This window comes from Typopeltis vanoorti, chromosome 3, assembly GCF_054136105.1.
Source record: "Typopeltis vanoorti isolate ZY-2024b chromosome 3, IOZ_Tvanoo_1.0, whole genome shotgun sequence".
In the NCBI taxonomy this organism is placed as follows: domain Eukaryota; kingdom Metazoa; phylum Arthropoda; class Arachnida; order Uropygi; family Thelyphonidae; genus Typopeltis; species Typopeltis vanoorti.
Window position 1 is genome coordinate 151,788,020 of NC_143551.1, and position 21,153 is coordinate 151,809,172.

Genomic DNA, 21,153 nt, shown 5'->3' on the forward strand with positions numbered 1-21,153 from the left:
TCTTTTCCCCCATCAATTAATTCACTAATTTCGGTTTCAACCATATTGCAAAAGCCCTCTAAGTGGCCATTAATATAAAAATAAATTTTTTTACATAAAAAAAGCATTACATGTTGTATGTAACTTACCAGAAAATAAAGTGCTTAGCTTGAGATTAACACACTTATAATTTTTAATGTGCTTTCCTGGCAGAAAACGAAGACAATTTTCAACAATAAACACTTTATATGTAAACAATTGACATACATACGTACTAAAGGGTATTTCCCCTAATATAAATTCTCTACTTATAACTACATGCATGATACGGGCAGACGCAAATTTAACAAAAATAAAATTTGACTTTTAAGTCACGGGGTGAAAAAATATGAAAAGATAACGGGTTACTACAATTTGTAGACTGTATTTTTATCGAAACCACATTGTATAAGTACCACATTGAACGTGGATTACTACAATTTGTAGACCGCATTATATCGAAACTGCATTGTATAAGTACTGTGTTATATGAGGGTTACCTGTATATACAAAGGTGTTAAACATAATTGAAGGAATATAGTTCACATTTTTTATAGATTGAAAAACAAGTACAGTAGGAGCACAGTTTGAAAACATGAACCAAATTTTAGAGAGCCAATGGAAAATATCTAAAGATAATATTGATTAGTTCAGCCATAGAATCATATATAATAGAATTCATGATAGATGAGGTTTTAAAAAGGTAGCTCTGGAAAAGAATAAATCATACCGAAAATTTCTGGCAAGTCAGCATGTGACATTAAAGAATACAGGAAAAAATAATAATAATAATAAGTAAGCTAGGTTATTTGTAAAAGTAGCTAAACAAAAGTCATGGGGAAGAATATATAAAAAAAATATCAAAGAAAAATGTTCCAAAGGCTAATGAAAAGCTTTAAAATCGAAAAAACAGCACTACAAAATTAAAGAGATGATTAATGTCACATAAAGATATTTTGAATTAATAATTGAAAAATTTATTAAATGAGATACCCAGTCATGGAACAGTGGTAGAAATATCTAGAGAAACAGCTATTAGAACATTTCAGAACCAGAGGTAGAAAAAGTTGTCAGAAAACTGAAATAGAATACTGATATTCAATAATTCAGAAAGACTGGTCAGATAATCAAATTCCAGATCATCTATCATCATAACACTAATTACAGGTATAGACCATATTGGTCTGTTCCGGTCTCATTATCCATCCAATATCCTTTTTTGAGGTCTACCCTGCCTTCTCTTTCCAATTGGCTTATATTTTAGTATTTGTTTTGGATGTTGGGTGTTGGCCATTTGGTTTACATGTTCAATCCATTTTTGTTTATAATTGTTTAGTTTTTCTTATATTGATTTTGTTTTTAGTTCTTTTAAAATGTCTTCATTCCTTTTTTAATCTAATAATATGTATGTTGCAGTTCTCATAAATCTCATTTTACTTGTTTTTATTCTTTGTTTATTGCTCAAATTTCACTGCCATATAATAATGTGGGCACTGCTAAAGTGTTGTATATTTTCAAGCATGTTTCTTTTTGTACTATATTTGGGTTGAGTGTTCTATTTGTCAGGCCTATCATCTGTAAAAATTTTGAAGTGTTTAATTTTATGTATTTTTCTCCTTCATATGATATTTCACATCCAAGATAACTGAAAGTATTTATCTGTTCTATTATTTTATTATTAATAACTATTTTGCTTCTAACTGGAGTTTGTCCACAAAATCCCATTGTTTAGTTTTATCTATGGAAATTTTCATTCCAAACTGTTCTACTATAATGTTTAAATTATATATTGCTCTTTGTGTGGGGTGCTTAAGGGTCAAAGCTGTATAACTGATAGAAGACCTCCACATAGCCTTTAAAGGAATGCAGAGAACCAACCAGGGCTTCTGACCTAATGTCCAATCCACACCTTCTCGTGGTGCACCCTGTTGGGTATCTACTTGGATACTGAACGAACGAGGATGGACTGGCAATTTGGGATTTAGCCGACCAAATTGTATTCTTATTGGCTTAAACCAATATACAAAATTATGGTACAACATGACAAAATTTCATGCCGGCTGGAGCATCGCCCGGTTAAACAAGGCCCCTGTTGTTTGTGCCAGGGAACCAGGACAAACAGCAAAAAAAAGTCAGCTACTGGAACAAATCTAAAAGCACACCGCAACTCAACATCACCAGAGTTAAAGATCAGTACTATCAACATAAGAAGCCTGAATGGCAAAGAAATGGAGCTAGCTGAGGAATTAGATAAGTACCAGATCGACATAATAGGGGTGACTGAAACAAAAAAGACAAAAACTGGTGAGATCTTTCTGAGCAATAAATACAAAATGTTATATTCAGGCAATGACAATCGAAGAAAAGGAGTAGCCATAGTATTCAACACTAAATACGAGGCTCATCTTCTTGAATGGCAGACAGTGTCAAGTAGAGTGATGTGGGCAAATATCAGAATGGGGGAACTGGACAATGAGACTTATTTGTGTCTATGCCCAAAGAAGGCTCTACTAAGGTAGAAGTGAAGGAATTTTTTTAGGCTCTAGAGAAAGCTACTGACACAATGAAAAAGGAAAAGTTGGTCCTTGTTGGGGATCTAAATAGCAGAGTTGGAAGTCATTGTCAGACATACAAAAATGTTTGGGGAAAATTTGGAGAAAAGAGCAAAGCTAATAACAATGGCAAATACCTGCTAGATTTCTGCTCAGGACATGGACTGGTTATTACTAACACCATGTTCCAACATAAAAATGTGCACAAATTCACATGGAGAGAAGAGGCAAGGAATAAGAAAAGTCTCATTGACTACGTTATTGTTGATAGTCATGTTTTCTCCCTGGTGCGGGACACCAGGAGGATTTGAAATTGGAAGATTGTACAGAGGATTTGAAATTGGAAGCGATCACTATTTAGTCTTGAGCAGAATAAAATTGAATTTCATATTGAAAAGAATGACATGTAAGAAAGTTTTAAAGCGAATAAAAGTTGAGCAGCTCTCAGATGTGAACCGTAGACTAAAATACACAAAGATTATTGAAGAAAAAATGAAAGAGTTTGAGAACAAGAACCAAACCTTGGAGATTCGGTTGCAAACCTTGAAGAAAACCCTGATTGATTCAGAGATCATGTGGTGAGGTTGTCTGCAAGGATAGAAAAATCAGAACTCCACAGTGGACACAGGAAGTTAAAGAGGCAGTGAAGAAAAAGAAGAAAGCATATCAAAAGTTCCTAGCAAATAAGTCAGCTTGTGCTCTTAGAGAATACAGAGACAAATATAACAAAGCTAAACACTGTGTAAAACTAGCTAAACAAAAGTCTTGGGAGGACTTTGGCAAGAACATAGAAAATAAATATCAACAAGGTGGTAAGATATTCTGAAGGTTGTTGAAGAAGCTTAGAAAGGGAGGAAAGAGTGCTGTAAAAGGTGTTAGAGATGATAAAGGTGACACAAAAACAGGAGAAAAAGATATCCTTGAAGTTTGGAGTAATTACTTCAAAAAATTGCTAAATGAAACAAACAGCGATAGCACAGTGGTAAAAAAACACTAAACAGGCGGACAGTCAGGAGTACATATCCATACTTGAAGTAGAAAAAGCCATCAAAGGCTTGAAATGTGGAAAGGCAGCAGGAGTAGATGATATTCGACGAGAAATGCACAAGTATCGTTGGTATAAAAGTCGTAGAGTGGCTGCACTGCATAGTTCAGAAGGCCTGGACAGAAGGATGAATTCCTGATGATTGGAGTTGAGCTCTAATAGTACCCATATATTAAAAAGGGAAATAAAACTGAATGTGAGAATTACAGAGGTATTTTCCTACTGGGTGTTCTGGGCAAGATTTATGCCAGTATACTTGAGAAACGGTTGAGAAGAATTGTGGAAGAAAAGCTTGGTGAAGAACAAGATGGATTCAGGCAAAATAGAGGCTGTCAGGATCAGATCTTCACTTTACAACAATTAGTTGAGAAAGCATGGGAATATAACAAAAATCTGTATTTAAGTTTTGTCGATCTGGAAAAGGCATAAGACAAGGTGCCAAGAGAGACGCTATTCAATATACTACAGTTATATGGTGTCAATGGAGCATTATATCAAGCAATACTTGGTCTTTATTTGAATTGCAGGTCAGCAGTTAAAATTGAAGGAAGTACAGGAAGATGGTTTAATGTTAAATCTAGTGTGAGACAAGGATGTACATTATCCCCTCTGTTATTCATTATCTATATGGATCACATTATGAAGGAAAGTGGTATTAAACATGATATCAAAATTGGAGATGTTAATGTCAGCTCTTTGCTTTATGCAGATGATGTTGTACTTCTAAATAAATCCACTACAAGTCTGCAAGATTCTCTGACTAAATTGAATAACTGTTGTAATAGATATGGTATGAAGGTCAGCAATAAAAAGACAATGAAAATAGGTAGAATCATTGAAAATGTCAACTGTGTTTTGAATGGGGAACCTGTGGAACAAGTAAAACATTTCAGCTACTTAGGCATGATTTTTACTGAAGATGGTAAATTAAATATGGAAATAGACAACAGAATCAACAAAGCTGGTATTGTAGGAAGTCAATTGAATAAATTCATATGGAATAAGAGAGAAATTAATTGGAACACTAAATTAGCTGTATACAAGACAGTGTTCAAACCAGTTTTAACTTATGGATCTGAGAGAGCTGGGTCAGAAGTAAAACACTTGACCAAAGACTAGAGACCGCAGATATGAGAGTCCTGAGAAAGATTAGAGGCGTGAACAGATGGCATCAATTGCAGTATCATATTAAAAACGAAGATATTAGGAAAGAACTTGACATTGCCAGCATCCAGGAATGCATTAGCAGAGCTAATCTCAGGTGGTATGGTGACTTGAACAGAATGGGCGAGGAAAGATTAGCAAAAAACAATTGTTCTCTGCCAGGTTGGCAGGAAAACAACCCAGAGGAAGACCAAGACATAGGTGGATTGATACAGTACAAAGTGCCTTAGACAATAGAAATATAAGGAATGATGATGATCCTGGCAGAGAACAATTATTCTCTGCCAGGTTGGCAGGAAAATGACCCAGAGGAAGACCAAGATATAGGTGGATTGATATAGTACAAAGTGCCTTAGACAATAGAAATATAAGGAATGATGATGATCCTGGCAGAGAACAATTATTCTCTGCCAGGTTGGCAGGAAAATGACCCAGAGGAAGACCAAGATATAGGTGGATTGATATAGTACAAAGTACCTTAGACAATAGAAATATATAAGATCTGATAATGATGTTGGAGTCTTGACAAGTAACAGACTGATTTGGAGAAAAATTGTAGATAGGAAGTTAGTAATGAGGTAAATTGTTCATGAAGTGCTATCATATCCTGTACACTCCTTGAGGGTACATGTCAGGAATCTGATGATGATGATTGCTCTTTGTAAATTGTGTTCTTTATCTGATATTATTACCTGATCATCTGCAAATAATAGCATATTTATTTTGTTATTCCAGGAAATTTCTATACCTTGATTGTTTAAGGTGTTCCACTGTATTAATATTTCATTAATGTAAATATTGAAAAGTGTTGGAGACAAAGGGCATCCCTGTCTTACTCCTTGGTTTATAGATTGTTTTTCAGACAACTTTTCATTTATTTTTATTTCATTATCTTCAATATTGCATGTAGTAAAATATGAGGTATATTTATTCTTTGTAATATAACAAACAGTATATATCTTTTTACTTTGTGAAATGCTTTTTCGTAATCTATAAACATAAGATGAGTTTCCAAATTAAATTCTCTTTTTTCTATAAGTAGTTTAAAACAGAAAGCTTCATCCATTGTAGAGCATCCTTTTCTAAATCCATTTTGACATTCTAATAATATTTTTAGTTTTTCATTAAGTATTCTGCTATATATATTTTTAGCATGCATTCAGTAAACTAACTAATATCTCTGTAGTTAGCAGGTTTTGTTTTATCCCCTTTTTTAAATATAGGTATTACTATGCTTGCATTCCGTTCTATTGGTATTTGTCCATTGTATATATTTTATTTTAAAATTTGAGTAATCTTTGATGAAATTTTTTCCAGCAACTTTATACAGTTCAGAGTTTATCCCATCTTCTCCTGCTGATTTGCCATTTTTATTTTATTTAGGTTGTCCTTTATTGTTATCATATCATTTAAGACATTTTGTAAGTTTCTGGTGTAATTATTTTTGATGTCAGTATTATCCGTCCAAAGATCTATAAAGTAATCCAAGATTCTTTTACATCTATTTCACAATTTATATTTGCAGTTTCTTTTATATCTGCATTCATGTGTTTTAGTATTTTGTACGCACTGGGTCTTATTTTGTATGTGATTTTCTAGATATGATACAAATTTTCCCAGCTTTCTCTGTCGCTCTTTTGGCTATTGCTTATCTTTTTTTATATTCAATTTCATCTTATTGTTTTTTGCTACTTAACCATCTTTTAAAAGCCAGCTTTTTATTTTCAATTATTGTTTTTATTTCATTGTCCCATATATGTATTTTTTATTTTTATGATATTTTTTGTGTGTTCCTAGACTTTCATATGCTGCTGATGCGATAATTTCTTTATATTATTCCATTATTTCTCAATGTCTTTATTTTCTTGTATTTTTTCTAAGTAGTTATTAATCCTCTGTTGGTATAAATTTCTTATACTTGAGTCTTACTTTGTAATTAGATTTTGTTTCTCTAGTTTATTTTTTTGTAGCCAGTTTGGTGGAAATCTTAGTTTTGCCTGTACTAAATAGTGATCTGTATCAATTTCTAGCCCTCTTCTGACTTTAACGTCTAGGAAGAAGTTTGCTATAAAGTAATCCATTATTGATTTTTGTCCTCTTGCACACCACGTATATTTTTGTTTGTAAAATGTATTCATTATTTTTAAATTATTATACATTATATAATCAATGAGTCGCTTTCCATTTTTGTTTACTGTTGGTTCTTCAAATTTTTGTATATTGTTAATTTTTTTCATTCCTATTCTGGCATTAAGATCTCCAGCTATAATTATATGGTCTGTTTTATTTAATTTTTCATATATTCCTTGTAACTCTTTGTAAAAGTAATCTTTTTTTTCTTCTTTTCCTCCTTCAGGGACACATACATTCCAACAACTGTTACATTTTCTTTATTTAATTTTAATCGAACTTCTAATATTCTTTCATTCCAGTATGTATAATGTGTTATTTTTGCTTTAATTGATTTATGGATCCAAATCATTACACCAGCTTTTGCATATTTGTTTGTCCACTCCACTATATATGATATTGTAGTTAGCTGTTTCTTTTGTTCCTTTTAGTTTCTGTAAGAACTGCAATTTCTATATTTTCGTCATTTAAAATTTTATCTAATTCTTCTTCTTTATGTGCTTATGCTTCTAATATTCCATGTAGCATATTTCACCACGTTTTTCTTTTTCCAAAGTTTCTTTACCTTTTCCAGTTTACAGTCGTTTCCCATTTTTTCTGTCCGGTTTCGATTTCGTTGAGACTTAAAAGTAATATATGTTTCCCTATATCAAGTGACTAGCATGACAATAGGTATCCTAGTGGTGGGGCTGCCACCTTAAGACAACTGGGCTTGCCTTTTTTAGTAGATAATGGAAACTACAGTTTGAGAGGAAAGTCACCCCCTTGCCCTCGCTTGAGTTGCTCTAATAGCACTGGGGGGGTTAAGAAGTAAGACAGAGTAGAGGGAAAGAAGAGTAGAAGACCAGTCTCCAGATATGGTATACCAAGTGTATATTGTAGGAAGTAAGATCAGGTCTAGCTTGAGTATCTCAGGTTTGCCATGCCCGTACTCACCAATGTGAGCCCCTGAGACAATCATCTATCTGTAAATGAAAATAAAACTAAATGTAGGAATTTCAAAAATTTCCCATGTTCCCAGGTCAGATTTATGCAAGCATATTGGAGAATAAGAAAAACTGTGCAAGAGAAACTAACATGGTGATTTCAGGTTAAATAGGGTTTTGTCTGAATCATATTTTTACTTTAAGACAAAAATAGATGAGATATCATTTGAATGCAAGTTTGTATTTCAGTTTTTTACAGGTTCATTTATATACTGATTTTTTTTGCAATAAATATATTGGAAAATTTTTTGGAGATTTGTGACAATTTGAAAAAACTTGCAGACAAACCACATCAGCCTATAAATATTGAAAAAAATAATTAAGAAAAAGTTAAGTATGTCATGAATGTATAAAATATATGTAGATACTAGTCTATTTTATCATTTACTACCATAAAATATAAATCTATTATAAAAAGTTAAAATTTACCAAAACTTATTCACACAAACATTTATAGACCATACATGACACCATTCACAGTTGTTTGTTTACAGAAATGTAAACAAACACAAAAATGCAGTATTAAATCATAACTACATAAAATTAACTGGAATAATTTTTGTATTATTCCAGAAGTATTTGTTAAGAATAATTTGCATTATTCTTAAAGTCAGACATTGTAAAAAAAGAAAAGGAAATTCGTGAAGCTGTCGCTGCAACCACGTCAGCAATGCAAAAACCTTGCACTTTTTATCTCATACTGAAACTGCAGCTTTTATGTGGGTGCAGGATTGCTATTAGAAAGGCATACCTATAGACTTGAATATGATTAGAGAAAAAGGGAAGTCATTATATGACAACTTAAAGCAAAAGGAAAGTGAATGATCTAAAGTTGGGGAATTTAATGACTGCAGTGAGTTCAAGTGTTGTGAGTATCTGCTTAAAATGCTGTGTGAGCAGTTAGTCTCGCCAGTAAATTGCGTATCACAGTAAAAAGTGATATCTCTCATGGTTCTCACATATTTTTCATTGTGTTGCAGTACCATTACTGATGTTCGAAGTGCTCTCAAAAAGCAGAAAAAAGTTATGACATTACAAGAAAAAGTTGAATTGCTTGATATATGCACCATAGATTGAGATCTGTAACTGCAGTTATCTGTCATTTCAAGATAAATGAATCCAGTGTAAGGACCATTGTAAAAAAAGAAAAGGAAATTCGTGAAGCTCTCGCTGCAACTACGTCAGCAGTGCAAAAACCTTGCACTTTTTACAAAATACCTTTTTATCTCATACTGAAACTGCAGCTTTTATGTGGGTGCAGGATTGCTATTAGAAAGGCATATCTATAGACTTGAATATGATTAGAGAAAAAGGGAAGTCATTATATGACAACTTAAAGCAAAAGGAAAGTGAATGATCTAAAGTTGGAGAATTTAATGACTGCAGAGAATGGCTTGATAATTTTAAAAAGCAGTTTGGCTTAAAAAAATAGCAAGATAACAGGAAAAGCAGCTGCTGCCAACCAAGAGGCAGCAGAGAAGTTCCCAGATGCCATCAAGAAAATCATTGAGGAGAAAGGATATCTTCCTGAACAGGTTTTTAATGCAGACAAAAGTGCCCTATTCTGGAAAAAAAATTCCACAAAGGAAGAGAAACGAGCAGTAGGATTTAAGGCAGGAAGGAATAGGCTAATTCTACTGTTTTGTGCAAATGCAGTTGGGTTTGTGATCAGGACTGCTTTCATCTATAAAGCTGCTAACCCCCGAGCCTTAAAGCAAAAAGATAAACACTGGCTGCCAGTCTTTTGGTCATACAATAAGGCCTGGACAACGAGAATCCTTTTTCTGGATTGGTTCGATCGATGCTTTGTCCCTGTCAGGAAGTACTTTGCCAGTAAGGGACTGCCTTTTAAAGTTCTTTTAATATTGGACAATGCCCCTGGCCACTCAGAACCTCACGAGTTCAACACCAAAGGCATTGAAGTGGTCTACTTCCCCCCAAACACAACTTCTCTAATTCAGCCTCTAGACCAAGGGCTCATGAAGACCTTTAAGGCTCATTACACACAGTGGAAAAAGAACGCGATAGAGAGAACATCATAAGTCTGGAAGGATTACATCATCGAAGATGACATTATTGTTACAGAAAAATCCATGTAAGCCAGCCCAAAACAAATTTGGGCTGGAAAGAATTCAAGAGCTAATAGACACACCAGAGGAATCAACAGAAGATAACTTGATGGAGATGAGTGCTTCTGAATCAGTGCCAGACATAAGGAAGAAGACGTAGAAGAAGCAATGCCAGAAAACAATCTGGCAGAAGGATTCCGATTATTCAAGACTGCTTTTGACTTCTTTTTTGACATGGACCCTTCTATGATATAGGCACTGAAACTAAAGCAAATGGTGGAAGAAGAGTTATACCATATAGAAACATTTTTAGAGTAATGAAAAAAAAAAAAAAAAAAAAAAAAAAAAAAAAAAAAAAAAAAAAAAAAACGTATACTGCCTCCCTTTCATCCCTGAGTCCTCAGCCTACTTAACGTAAAGATGAACTCAATGTGAGGATTAAGACATTTATGATGATCCACTTAATGAATAGTAAATAACCATCATACCATACACTTAATAAACTTATCTATTGCATATGTGTGTGAATGTCTTCATGTGAAAATCTAAGAACTGTATGATGCGTTTTTGTCATCATCATTACCATCACCTAAGTATTCATCGTGTGCAATGGAAGTAGATAGCCTATCCTTACATAGAAATAAGGTGAGTGATATTTAATATAAAATTAATGTTAGTTTTCGTACTGTTTTATAACTTTGCTTTCAAAGAGTACTGTACATTACCATACAGTATAGCTCTCTCTTGTAATTGGAGAAACTGCATATCAGCCTATCATCATATGTAAGTGATTTTTTTTTTTAAATATAACAATGTTTCCAATACTGTATTATGAATATGACTGTAATATTGTATGCCTTGAAAATTTTTTAACGATTCATTCATTAGTGTATAGGCTAGGCTACCATAAAGCAATCATATTGCTGCTTCTTCACTATCAATGCATGAATTGTTATACCTGTTAATAAATATGAATTTCTTTTTCACATTATCTTTTCTTTTTTGATGTCTAGTGTTAGTAATACGCAACATCTACAGTGTTTTATATCATCATTGTCATGATGATATAAAGTTTACAGGATGAAAAAACTGAGAAAAAGTCAGACTTCCCGTACCAGAGAAGAGTATGGAAAATTTCATTTTGAATACCAGAAAATTTTGTTTAAGACCACAGATTCTCGACCTTTTTTTACCTACTAATCCCTTCATAAAAGCATTAATCCCTCTCATCCAGTCAACCCCATTCACTTTCATAGCATACATCACTATTTTTTCAAATCTATCAACCCTATCAGGAATCCCTGATGAAGTTTTTGAGGAGTCAAAAGTTATACGTGGATTTTCTAATTTCTAAGACTTTCTAATAGTATTTGCTACAGCAAGGGTCAATTGGAAATCTGGTACAGTAGGGAGCCAGATGAACAAATTTATAAGAAATAAGATAAATTAGCCACTAGCAGTATACAAGATTGTTCAAACCAGTTTTAACTTATGTGTATGAAATTTGAATTAGAAATAGAACAGTTAATGAAAGATGAGAGATCACAGATCTTAAAATTCTGAAATTAGAGAAGTACACAGATGGCACCAATAGCAATATCATATTAAAAATTAGTATGTTAGAAAGACTTTATGTAGACACCTTAAGCTATTTCAACAAAATACTTCCAGATAGAGCTTGTAATATCATGGATTTCATAAAATCTCATCATAGTTGTCAATTAAGAAATACCTTTAAAAGAACTTTTCATTTGCTGGCCTGATGAGCTGAGTGGTTAGCATATTCACTCTCCAACAATAGACTGTGGATTTGAATCTCACCTTGGGCACAAATGTTCATGAATGCTTTTAGGTAGTAGATAAGTTTTGTTGTTGTGAAACAATCACTCTGCTTAATGGAGGTCAGAAGCTGCTTGAATAGTTCTAAGTTTGGTCTCTGAAATAGACTTTCTAGATTATCTAGAAATAAATTTAAAAGGATTTAAAACTTACTTTTACAATTTCTTTGAAACACAAAAATTGTTTCCAAACATCAGAAGAAATTTCATATTCATTAAAATTTTATTAAAAAGCAAACAGATAGTTGGATGTAATAAGTCTGGGATTAACTCAATCTTTACTTCTGAAACTGATTTTACTTTTATGTTAACCCTGCAGAGGTCGCAGCTGATCTGACAGATACATGCAAATTGTTTAATATAATATTCTTACACATATCCAGTGTATAGCATGGAGGTCATGAGTAGCTGTGCATTCATATATTACGAGTGATATTCCACACCGTTTATGTAGTCAGTTTTGGTTTAGCATGTGTTATGTAAAGATTTGTGATATTTCATAGTAAATTGTATCTGAGAGATACCGTGACCTCCGATGTCAGTATACTATTGATTTAGTTTTTTTTTTTTTTACTGTTGAAATGGCTGGAAAAATATATCGATTGGATAATCCATCAGATGTGTTGAAGAGATTCAGCAATTTTGTTACTCGAGTCCGATGATGAGAATGGTGGAGTTGAATGCGAAAGTGATATTTGATAATAAATCGTATCTCTGAGAGATACCGCGACCTCCAGTGTGAGTATAATATTGGCTTAGTTTTTTTTATCTTTGTTCAATAATTTCTAGATTGTAACTGAAAATAAATAAACCATCATGTATTATATACGCAGTATTTTTTCTTTAAGTTTTATCGCATTTTAGCACATACTAGTAATGAATGCATCTCAGATACACACGCCCTACACTGCAATTTTTTCGAGTGCAACCTCTACAGGGTTAAGATCTAATGCAAATAAACAGAACCTAAATTCAGTGCTGCTATTTTCTTAGAACAGGAAAAAAAAAATTGAAATAACCATTGCAGTTTCAAACTAAATGTGCTGTAACTTCATTCTTATCTCTCAGGAAGGATCCATGTGCAGGGTCTCTGACTGTTTGCATTAGACACAAAGAGTAAAAAAAAAATTTAGCTCATCAATATTTGAATTCTGATTCCTTCATCTTAAATGAGCAAATCTGTATTTAATTATAAATTACAACTTGACAAAGCATTCTGGTATATTACATTCAGGCTTTGTGTGAAAAAAAAAAAAAAAAATTATTTTTAAAATATTGAAATACTGTAACATACTTAACCCTGTCTATGAAAGCAAGATACTTTCAACTCAGTTCTAGGATCTTGTTATAACCAAGGACAACAGGAGGCTTTTAATACATCTTTCACATTTATTCATTTGAAAAAATATTTTTAATTAGCTTAAATAACAGTTCTATTTGTTAACTTCTTTTGTGAAAAGCTTTTCTAGATATATCAATTCACATCAAACTTCATACCAATACTTAATAACTTGCTATATAAACAATTTTGAAGCAGTGAAGATATTTTCCACTTTGAGCCAGCAATCGATTAGAGAAACTGTGCTCAAAGGAGAGCATTCAGCTGTTTCTATCATGACAGTTGCTTCTGTTATTAGGTGTGTGGATGGAATTATCTTCTTTTCTATCAAAAGAAAGGATGATGTATGGAATAAATTTTCAAACCACTTCATTAGAAATTGGGGAAATTCTTTAAAGAAAAGGTTCGACCATCTGTAAAAGTTTAATTCACATTAATTCCCTTGCAGAAGATTTTGCTAGTATTTCTGATGAAAATTACTTCTAGGTCATGTACTTTATTAATGCTTCTTGTTAAAGTTTCTATTCTAGATATTTTCCTAACCTGTTTACATGTCAGAGAATTTAAAATACCCTATTATGGTCAGTAAAGGTATTAGTTATGCAATAGTGTCTATAATAATGCTTAATGGTATAACCAACACCAAGAGGAAAAAAATACATTTATTAAACTCACTAATATTTTGCTGGTTTTCTACCCAGCATCATCAGAGCATAATGATAACTATGGCAGGTACACAGCACTAAACTAAGTAATTGTAGAAATTACATTTTAATTTAAATTATAACTGACATGTTATGTCCTTAGATGGCACCTTCTGAGTCGGATAACTACAAAGTTAATGTAGAAGTCTGACTATTAGGTTTTAAAATGATAGTCTCCGAGATCTTTTGGTAAATTAATGTAACTAAATTCATTGAGGTTGGGAGAGTGCTTCATAAATGATGCTGATTACTTAATTTAGTGCTGTGTGCCTACCACAGTTATCACCATTGTGCTCTGATGATGCTGGGTAGAATACTAGTGAGTTTAATAAATGTATTGTTTCCTCTTGATGTTGGTTATACCGTTAAGCATTATTATGAATAATAAATGACACCCATGCCCTTCTTTACATATGTATTATAACATTTTCATACAAACAGGAACTTACAATTTACTGTTTCAAAATGAAACAGTAAATTACTGATTACAGCAATGAAAAGACATTTGTTATTAAAGTTGGAAAGTTTAGATATTTGGTTTACAAAGCTGCTAGTTTCATAAATTTCATGTGTACACAAGCAGAGAAGATATAGAGGCTGTTTCCTCTTCTTGAATCTTTTTCAGGATAAAGCATGCTGCCAGTTTGTGCTCCTTTGCTATCAAAGGATAAGACATAACACAACCTTTCATTTTTTCTTTGAAATGAGTTATAGGTAGTTTCTTTCCTCAGAAAGAAAGAAATTCAGGTAACTATTTTTTTTTTTTTTCCTCCCAGGATGTGCAAGAGAATTGCTGAAGGTAATTTTTTGTAATTTCTGATTTTCCTGTTCTGTTTGCATTTTCAATTTTATATTAGTACAGTGGATAATCTGGAAACCCTGCTCTAGAGCCAAAGCATGGAACTTTTGTTTTTCCACACCACTTTAGACCTTCAATAAACAGGGTAGTGATCTTGTATTGGATGATTAAATTCATCTACCACCTAAAGACATTCACATGCCCATGGTGGAAATCAAATCAAACCTGGTCTGTTGACTGGTGAGTAGGTATGCTATCCACTCAGCCAACTAGGACAGCAAATTGAAAGATTCCATCAACATTGCAATCATAATACTAAATGTAAATTCTGAACACTTGTTCAAAAAAAAAATTATTGTACTGAAAAAATGTTAAGGACTGTCATCATAGAGATTACTAATTTAATAAGCCGAAAGGCTATTTTACCGGCAAACATGTTAATAGAAAGGGGGATGGGTAGTGACCTCTTCTCATAATGTAAATATATATATATATATATATATACACACACACACATCTCTTAGGAGCTGGGTTTTACATTATGAAAGAATATTAAAGTTAATGAGGGAGCTTGCTCCACCTTTGCATGGAGTTGCCCTGGTGTTGTACTATCCAAGTGATCATTTATACTTGATCACTGCCGATAGTTTTTTTCGGCATGAAACTCTATGGATTACGATGGATTTCGATCCGAGTTTCGTACCCAGCTATTAAAAACATAAAGGGATTTTCCATCCCCCTTTCTATCATCATAGAGATTGTTTCTTTGTGTTATTAAAGAACAGTTATGCCTGCAGTCCTTTGTATCTAATTTAAATTTGATTGGCCTCAGGAAACCTAATGCATTCCAGAAACAGGAGATCTCATTCCTAGGAAAATTTAATTTAATATCACATAAAAAAACAAACTTCACTATTTGAGAGGTAGTGTTGGCAATGTGTTAAACCCAGTTAGACAAGCTCTCATCCAAAGAGATAATAAAAACATCTGTTGAAGAAACATGAATTGTTATGTAAATGCTGGCATCACATATTTAACTTTAATATAACTGAAGTTACAGATGCCACAAATAACTGAAAGGATAGCAGTTATTTCAAAACATTAAGAAAAAAAGATAATTTATTATACCAAGATGCTTATGTACTTTATTCAGTTTTTAATGAAATGTGATTATCAAATGTGCAATATAGTTAAATGAAGTTTTACACTGAAAAATAAACTTCAAAATTTCATGAATAACAATTGACCCACCAGTCAAAGCATAAAAACAATTCCATCTTCTAATTACATAAACCAGCCTAATTTTAATCTATGATCTAATGGATCTTCAGCCATTTTAATATTTGACTTAGTTGTTTTTTCAGTAGATTTCCAGTCTTTTTTGCATAATTACTTTGTCCAGCTTACTTTAGGGATATCATAATGTTCTGTCAAAGAATCTAGATGTCTGTTGAAATCCTATATGCAATAAAATAAAGTATCATTTAAATTAAGAATTCACAACATAACAGAACTGCATGTTATAGAGAGAGATCAGTTTATATTTTTTTATTTGATTAGAGACCTAAATTGCCATATCTTTACCCTATCACAGAGTGTAGAATTCTTTTATGTAACCTTACTAAAGGTTGCTGAAAACTAATATAAACTTCATGTGAAAGTGTTGTCACACATAATGAAATTTACATTTTCTAACTAGAAAGTGTTATAAATGTTAATGCTACAGAAACATTTATACTACACCTGTGCCAAAGTATCCATCTAGACAGCTGTATTCTTTCAGCCATTACTGCAGTTATGCCACTAGAGTCCCATTCAAAACAAAAATAACCATACAGTGAACTCATAAGACTGTACTTGTCAGGAAAACTTTTTTCCCCCTTTTTGAAATATGCATAAAAACCACACTGGTTCTTATTCACATTTCATAACTGAGAAGCTCAGCCAGTTCATCTATCAGAGCAGTGTATCAGACTTACTACTTTATTTATGTAAAGACACTTCTGCACATTCTATACCATTATTTGATTCCTTAAATGACTCTCCAGGGTCACTTGAGGTGCAAAAAACCAAATGGGGCTTCTCAACTAATGTCCCATCCTCACCTTCAAGTGGTGCACCCTGTGGGTAGGTATCCACTGGGTACTGAATGAATGAGGATGGGCTGGCAATTTGGGACAGTCAAATTGCCAGCCTAACTAATTGTACTCTCTATTAACTTAAACAAAAAAATAAACATGATGAAATTTCATGATGGCTGGAAATCATCACCCTCACCCTACTGTTTTTGTTGGGGAACCAGAACAAACAGTGAAAAGTCAGCTACTGAAACACACACTTTAGAAGAATTGAAGATAGCAAGCATCAATGGATGAATTTGGTGTTTCTGAGACAAAGAAGAAAAAACAAGTGAGATACTACTAAATAATGTTATATTCAGGCAATAATGATCAAGGAAAGGATCATTACAAATAGCATCCAATGTGAAATAAAGATCAACTTCCTGATTGGATGACAATTTCAAGTAGAGTTATGAGGGTGGTTCCATAAGTTTTCAGCCTGACTAACTTTTAGAGGTGATAGAAAGAAAACTGTCACTTTCCAACATAATCTCCCTTTATTTCAACATGCTTTTCACATCTTTGCATTAACATTTCTATGCTCTTGAAAAAATCTGTACTTTTGTCTGTAAAATGGCCTAAAACTGCATCTTTCACTTCATTGTCATCTGCAACTTTTCTTTCTCAAAGGTCTTTCTTCTTTAGTTCAGTTTCTAGATCTGGGCTGTAGGGTGGGTGTTCAATCTCCTGGAAGCCACAGTCCTTCACTGCAGCCTTGCAACAATAGCCATATGGACTGAAGCATTGTCGTGAAGCAGGCGAACACCATGACTCAGCACTCCACCTCTCCTCCTTTATGGTGTTGCACAGTTTGTGTAGGAGTGAAGCAAAATATTCTGCATTCATGGTGGTATTCCTTTTCCTTGAAGTCAACCAAGAGCTTCCTCAGCAATCCCAAAAGATTGTTGCCATGATCTTCTTGGTGGACTGAATGACCTTGGCTTTTCTCGACAGTACTTTGCCTGGTTTGCACTCCATGCATTCCCCTTTTTGAAAGAGGATCATAATAAAGGACCATGGCTTTATCCTCAATGACAATGATTCCAGCACTTCTCTCTAATCCCCTTGGCAAAGCTCTAAAAACTTGCAGGAAAGGTCACACGATGCTCCCTCTGAACTGAAGAGAGAGAAGTCAAGGCACCCACCTTCGTCATGTGAAACTTCTTGTGAATGATGCAAAAGACGGTTGTTATAGAAAGCCCCAACCTTGCTGAGATTTCTTTGAACTTCAGCTATCTGTAATTGAGTAGTTTCTCCTCGACAAGAAACACATTTTCCTCAGTCATCACTTCCACAGGCCAACCATCACTAGGATCATTTTTAATGCTCTCTCTTCCTAGGCAAAACTGTTTAGCCCATTCCTTCACAATGGAATATGAAGGAGATGCTTCTCCTAAACACCATCCAATTGCTGTTTGATAGCACTTGGAGAAAGCCCTTCTTTGGTGAACAATTTAATCACAGCACGGTACTCCATTTTTAACATTACAGCCACTTAGCATGCCATGTGTTAGTCAAACGAGTGCCTCCAACTGAATGACCTAGATAGAAAGTTGAAAGTGGTACACTAAGCTCTCCATAGATGAAGCAGGTGCTATCTGACATGCATGCCGTTTGAAAATTGGTGCAAATTTTGTATGCCAGGCCAGAAACTTTTGGAACCTACTTCATATGCGGGCAAACTTCAAAATGGGGAAATGGATAGTTAAACTTATTTCTGCCTATAGCTCCACAGAAGGTTCTATAAGAAAGAGGCAGCAGAGAATTTTTTTTTTTTTTTGAATCATTATAGAAGGCAGCTAAACAAAAAAACTGTTCTTGTTGGAGATTGCAGAGCAGGAAATGAATCCCAGGAATATAGAAATGTTTGGAGAAGAGTGCAAGACTCATGATAATGATATGTATCTTCTGGATGTCTGTTCAAAGCTGTAACTAGTCACCAGATATGCACAAAGATAAAGTTTACAATCTCAAAAGAAATGTCAATGAGGCAGAAAGCCTCATTGACTGTTACAGCTGATGGTGATATCACCACATTCTTCCAGATACAAGAGTATGCAAAAGATTTAAAACTGGAAACAGTGATCATCACTTAATTTTAAGTAGAATAAGAATGCATATCACATGAAAAGAACAGTGGGTAAGGAAGTTTAAAAAAATTAAGTTGAGCAGTTTTTACAGGTGAAACTTTTAAACTACATTATTAAAGAAAGAAATTAAAAAACAGATCAAGAACAAGAAGTAAACCTTGGAGTCCAAGTTGCAAACTCGGAAGAAACCACTGATACAGTTAAGGAGGCATGTAGTGAAGTTGTATGCAAAGACTCCTTCTTTCACAAGAAGTGAAAGGAGTCCCAGAAAAGAAAAAAGCATACCAAAAGTTTTTACCAGTAAGTCAGCAAATGCCCAAAAGTAAAAGTAGCTAAGCAAATGTCATGGGAAGACTTTGGTAAGAATATAGAAGATAAATATCAGGAAAGCAGCAAAATGTTTAGGTTGTTGAAAAACGCTTAGAAAAGGAAGAAAGATTACTATGAAAGGAATCAAAGATAAAAATTATATGAAAACTGAAAATAAAGATATTCTAGATCAGTTGCAACCAGTGTGCCATGAAAATCTTTATTAAAAATAGAAGCATTATTTTTTCAGAAATGATGTGCTTCAGTGGAAATATGAGAAGAATTTATCAATGGTAGATTGCATAAGTCTTGGAGAAATTATACAAATTGTAAACTTTTCCTTTCTTTGGCATTTCTAGTATATCTGCACAGAGTATGTCACAGGGACCACACACACCCTTCCAAGAATTCAACAATAAATCCAAATTCTAGTTCACATACTCCGGTCACTTACCCAAGTCCTTCACTGACACATATGCAGATGTTCACCCTTGCTCAGCACCTATTCTATGTTCATCACTTGATATCTTGTTTGCTCCAGTAGTGATCTGTGATAGTATTTTGGCTACTGAATAAAAACTTCAGTATACACCATTGGTAAGTGCGTAATGTTAAACATTATGTTCCTTGAAGATAAATATCAGGAAAGTGGCAAGATGTTTGGTCTCTGAAAACAGTTGAGTGTCGGGTGGATCATATATGTCACACAGGATGACCTGTCGATCTTTGAAACAAATGGAGTGATGTTTGTATACTGACCTGTGCCAATAAATTTTTACCCTTAGTCGCAGACTCACATCAGCTAACAAATTACTGGCATTTGAAAAAAGATATCATTCTGGATGAATAAAACAATCTGGAAATGTTTCTGTTGATTGACAAAGATTGCACAAAATCCATAACAAAAGAAATAAAAGAACATTTGCAACTTTGCTCGAAAATGTAAAAAGATACTTCCCAACCTTACAAATTGAAAAATTTGTTTGATTGGAGAAGAAATCCATTTTCAATTTCTGATACTTCTTTTGACTTGTCTCCAAGAAGAAGAATTAATATCATTAACAGCTGAGAGGATATCAAGATTAAAATTTTCAGATGTGTCCTTTCAGTGTTTTTCGATATGAATTGAAGAAGAATAGAAAACGTTAACAAAGAAAGCTATAAATGTATTGTTACAATTTTCCACTTCATATATGTGCAAGTTAAGATTCTCAATCATGACTAAAATAAAAATGCTCAAGACTGGAGGATGTTATGCAAGCAACATTATCTCATTTCAGACCAAATCTAGAAGAGATAGCAAACAAGCACAAATATCACATTAAATTTTATTTAGAAACTTTTTTTTTTTAATATTACAAATGATTGTTGTGTTAATTTATTAGTTTTTGAATTTCTTGTATAATGTAATTCAAGGCATTTTTATTATGCCTTTTTGCATGATGTTTATATTTACCCGACTGTTGAAATTAATAAAAAGTTGTTTACAACTTGAATTTAGCAACAATAATTACTAATATTACCTGCTGTGCCATTAATATTTTGGTCATTAAAAAGTGTGGCACAAGCCCAAAAAGGTTGAGAACCACTGTTCTACACGTCTCGAGTAATTACTCAGAAAGACTTAAATGAAACAAGCAGTGACAGAACAGTAGCAGAAACTTTTCAAGGAATGCAAACAGGAGTGCATATCAATACTTGGGATAGAGAATGATATCAAAAGCCTGAAATTTGGAAAGTTAGCTGGAGTAGGTAATATTTAAGCAGAAATGTTCAAATATGGAGATAAAAGTTTTACAAATCTGTGTAGCTGCACTACATAATTCAAGTCAAATTCCAGGTGATTGGAGTAGAACTCTCATAGTTCCATCTATAAGAAAGAGAAATAAAACTGAATGTGAGAATTACAGAAGAATTTCTCTACTAGCATTAAACCTGACATTAGAATCAGATATCAAACTGGGCTCTATGATTTAAGCAAATGATGGTG

General features: G+C 33.4%; 1 protein-coding gene across 1 annotated transcript in view; it reads right to left on the reverse strand.

The window, feature by feature from the left end:
* Positions 1–15,762: 15,762 nt before the first annotated feature.
* The window catches only part of LOC150108659 (protein FAM32A-like), a 41,958-nt gene continuing 36,567 nt past the window's right edge, over positions 15,763–21,153 (reverse strand). The window contains exon 5 of the mRNA XM_090416137.1: positions 15,763–16,102. Coding sequence (XP_090272263.1) covers positions 16,034–16,102 — 69 coding nt within the window. The 3' untranslated portion in view covers positions 15,763–16,033. The remainder of the gene's footprint in view (positions 16,103–21,153) is intronic.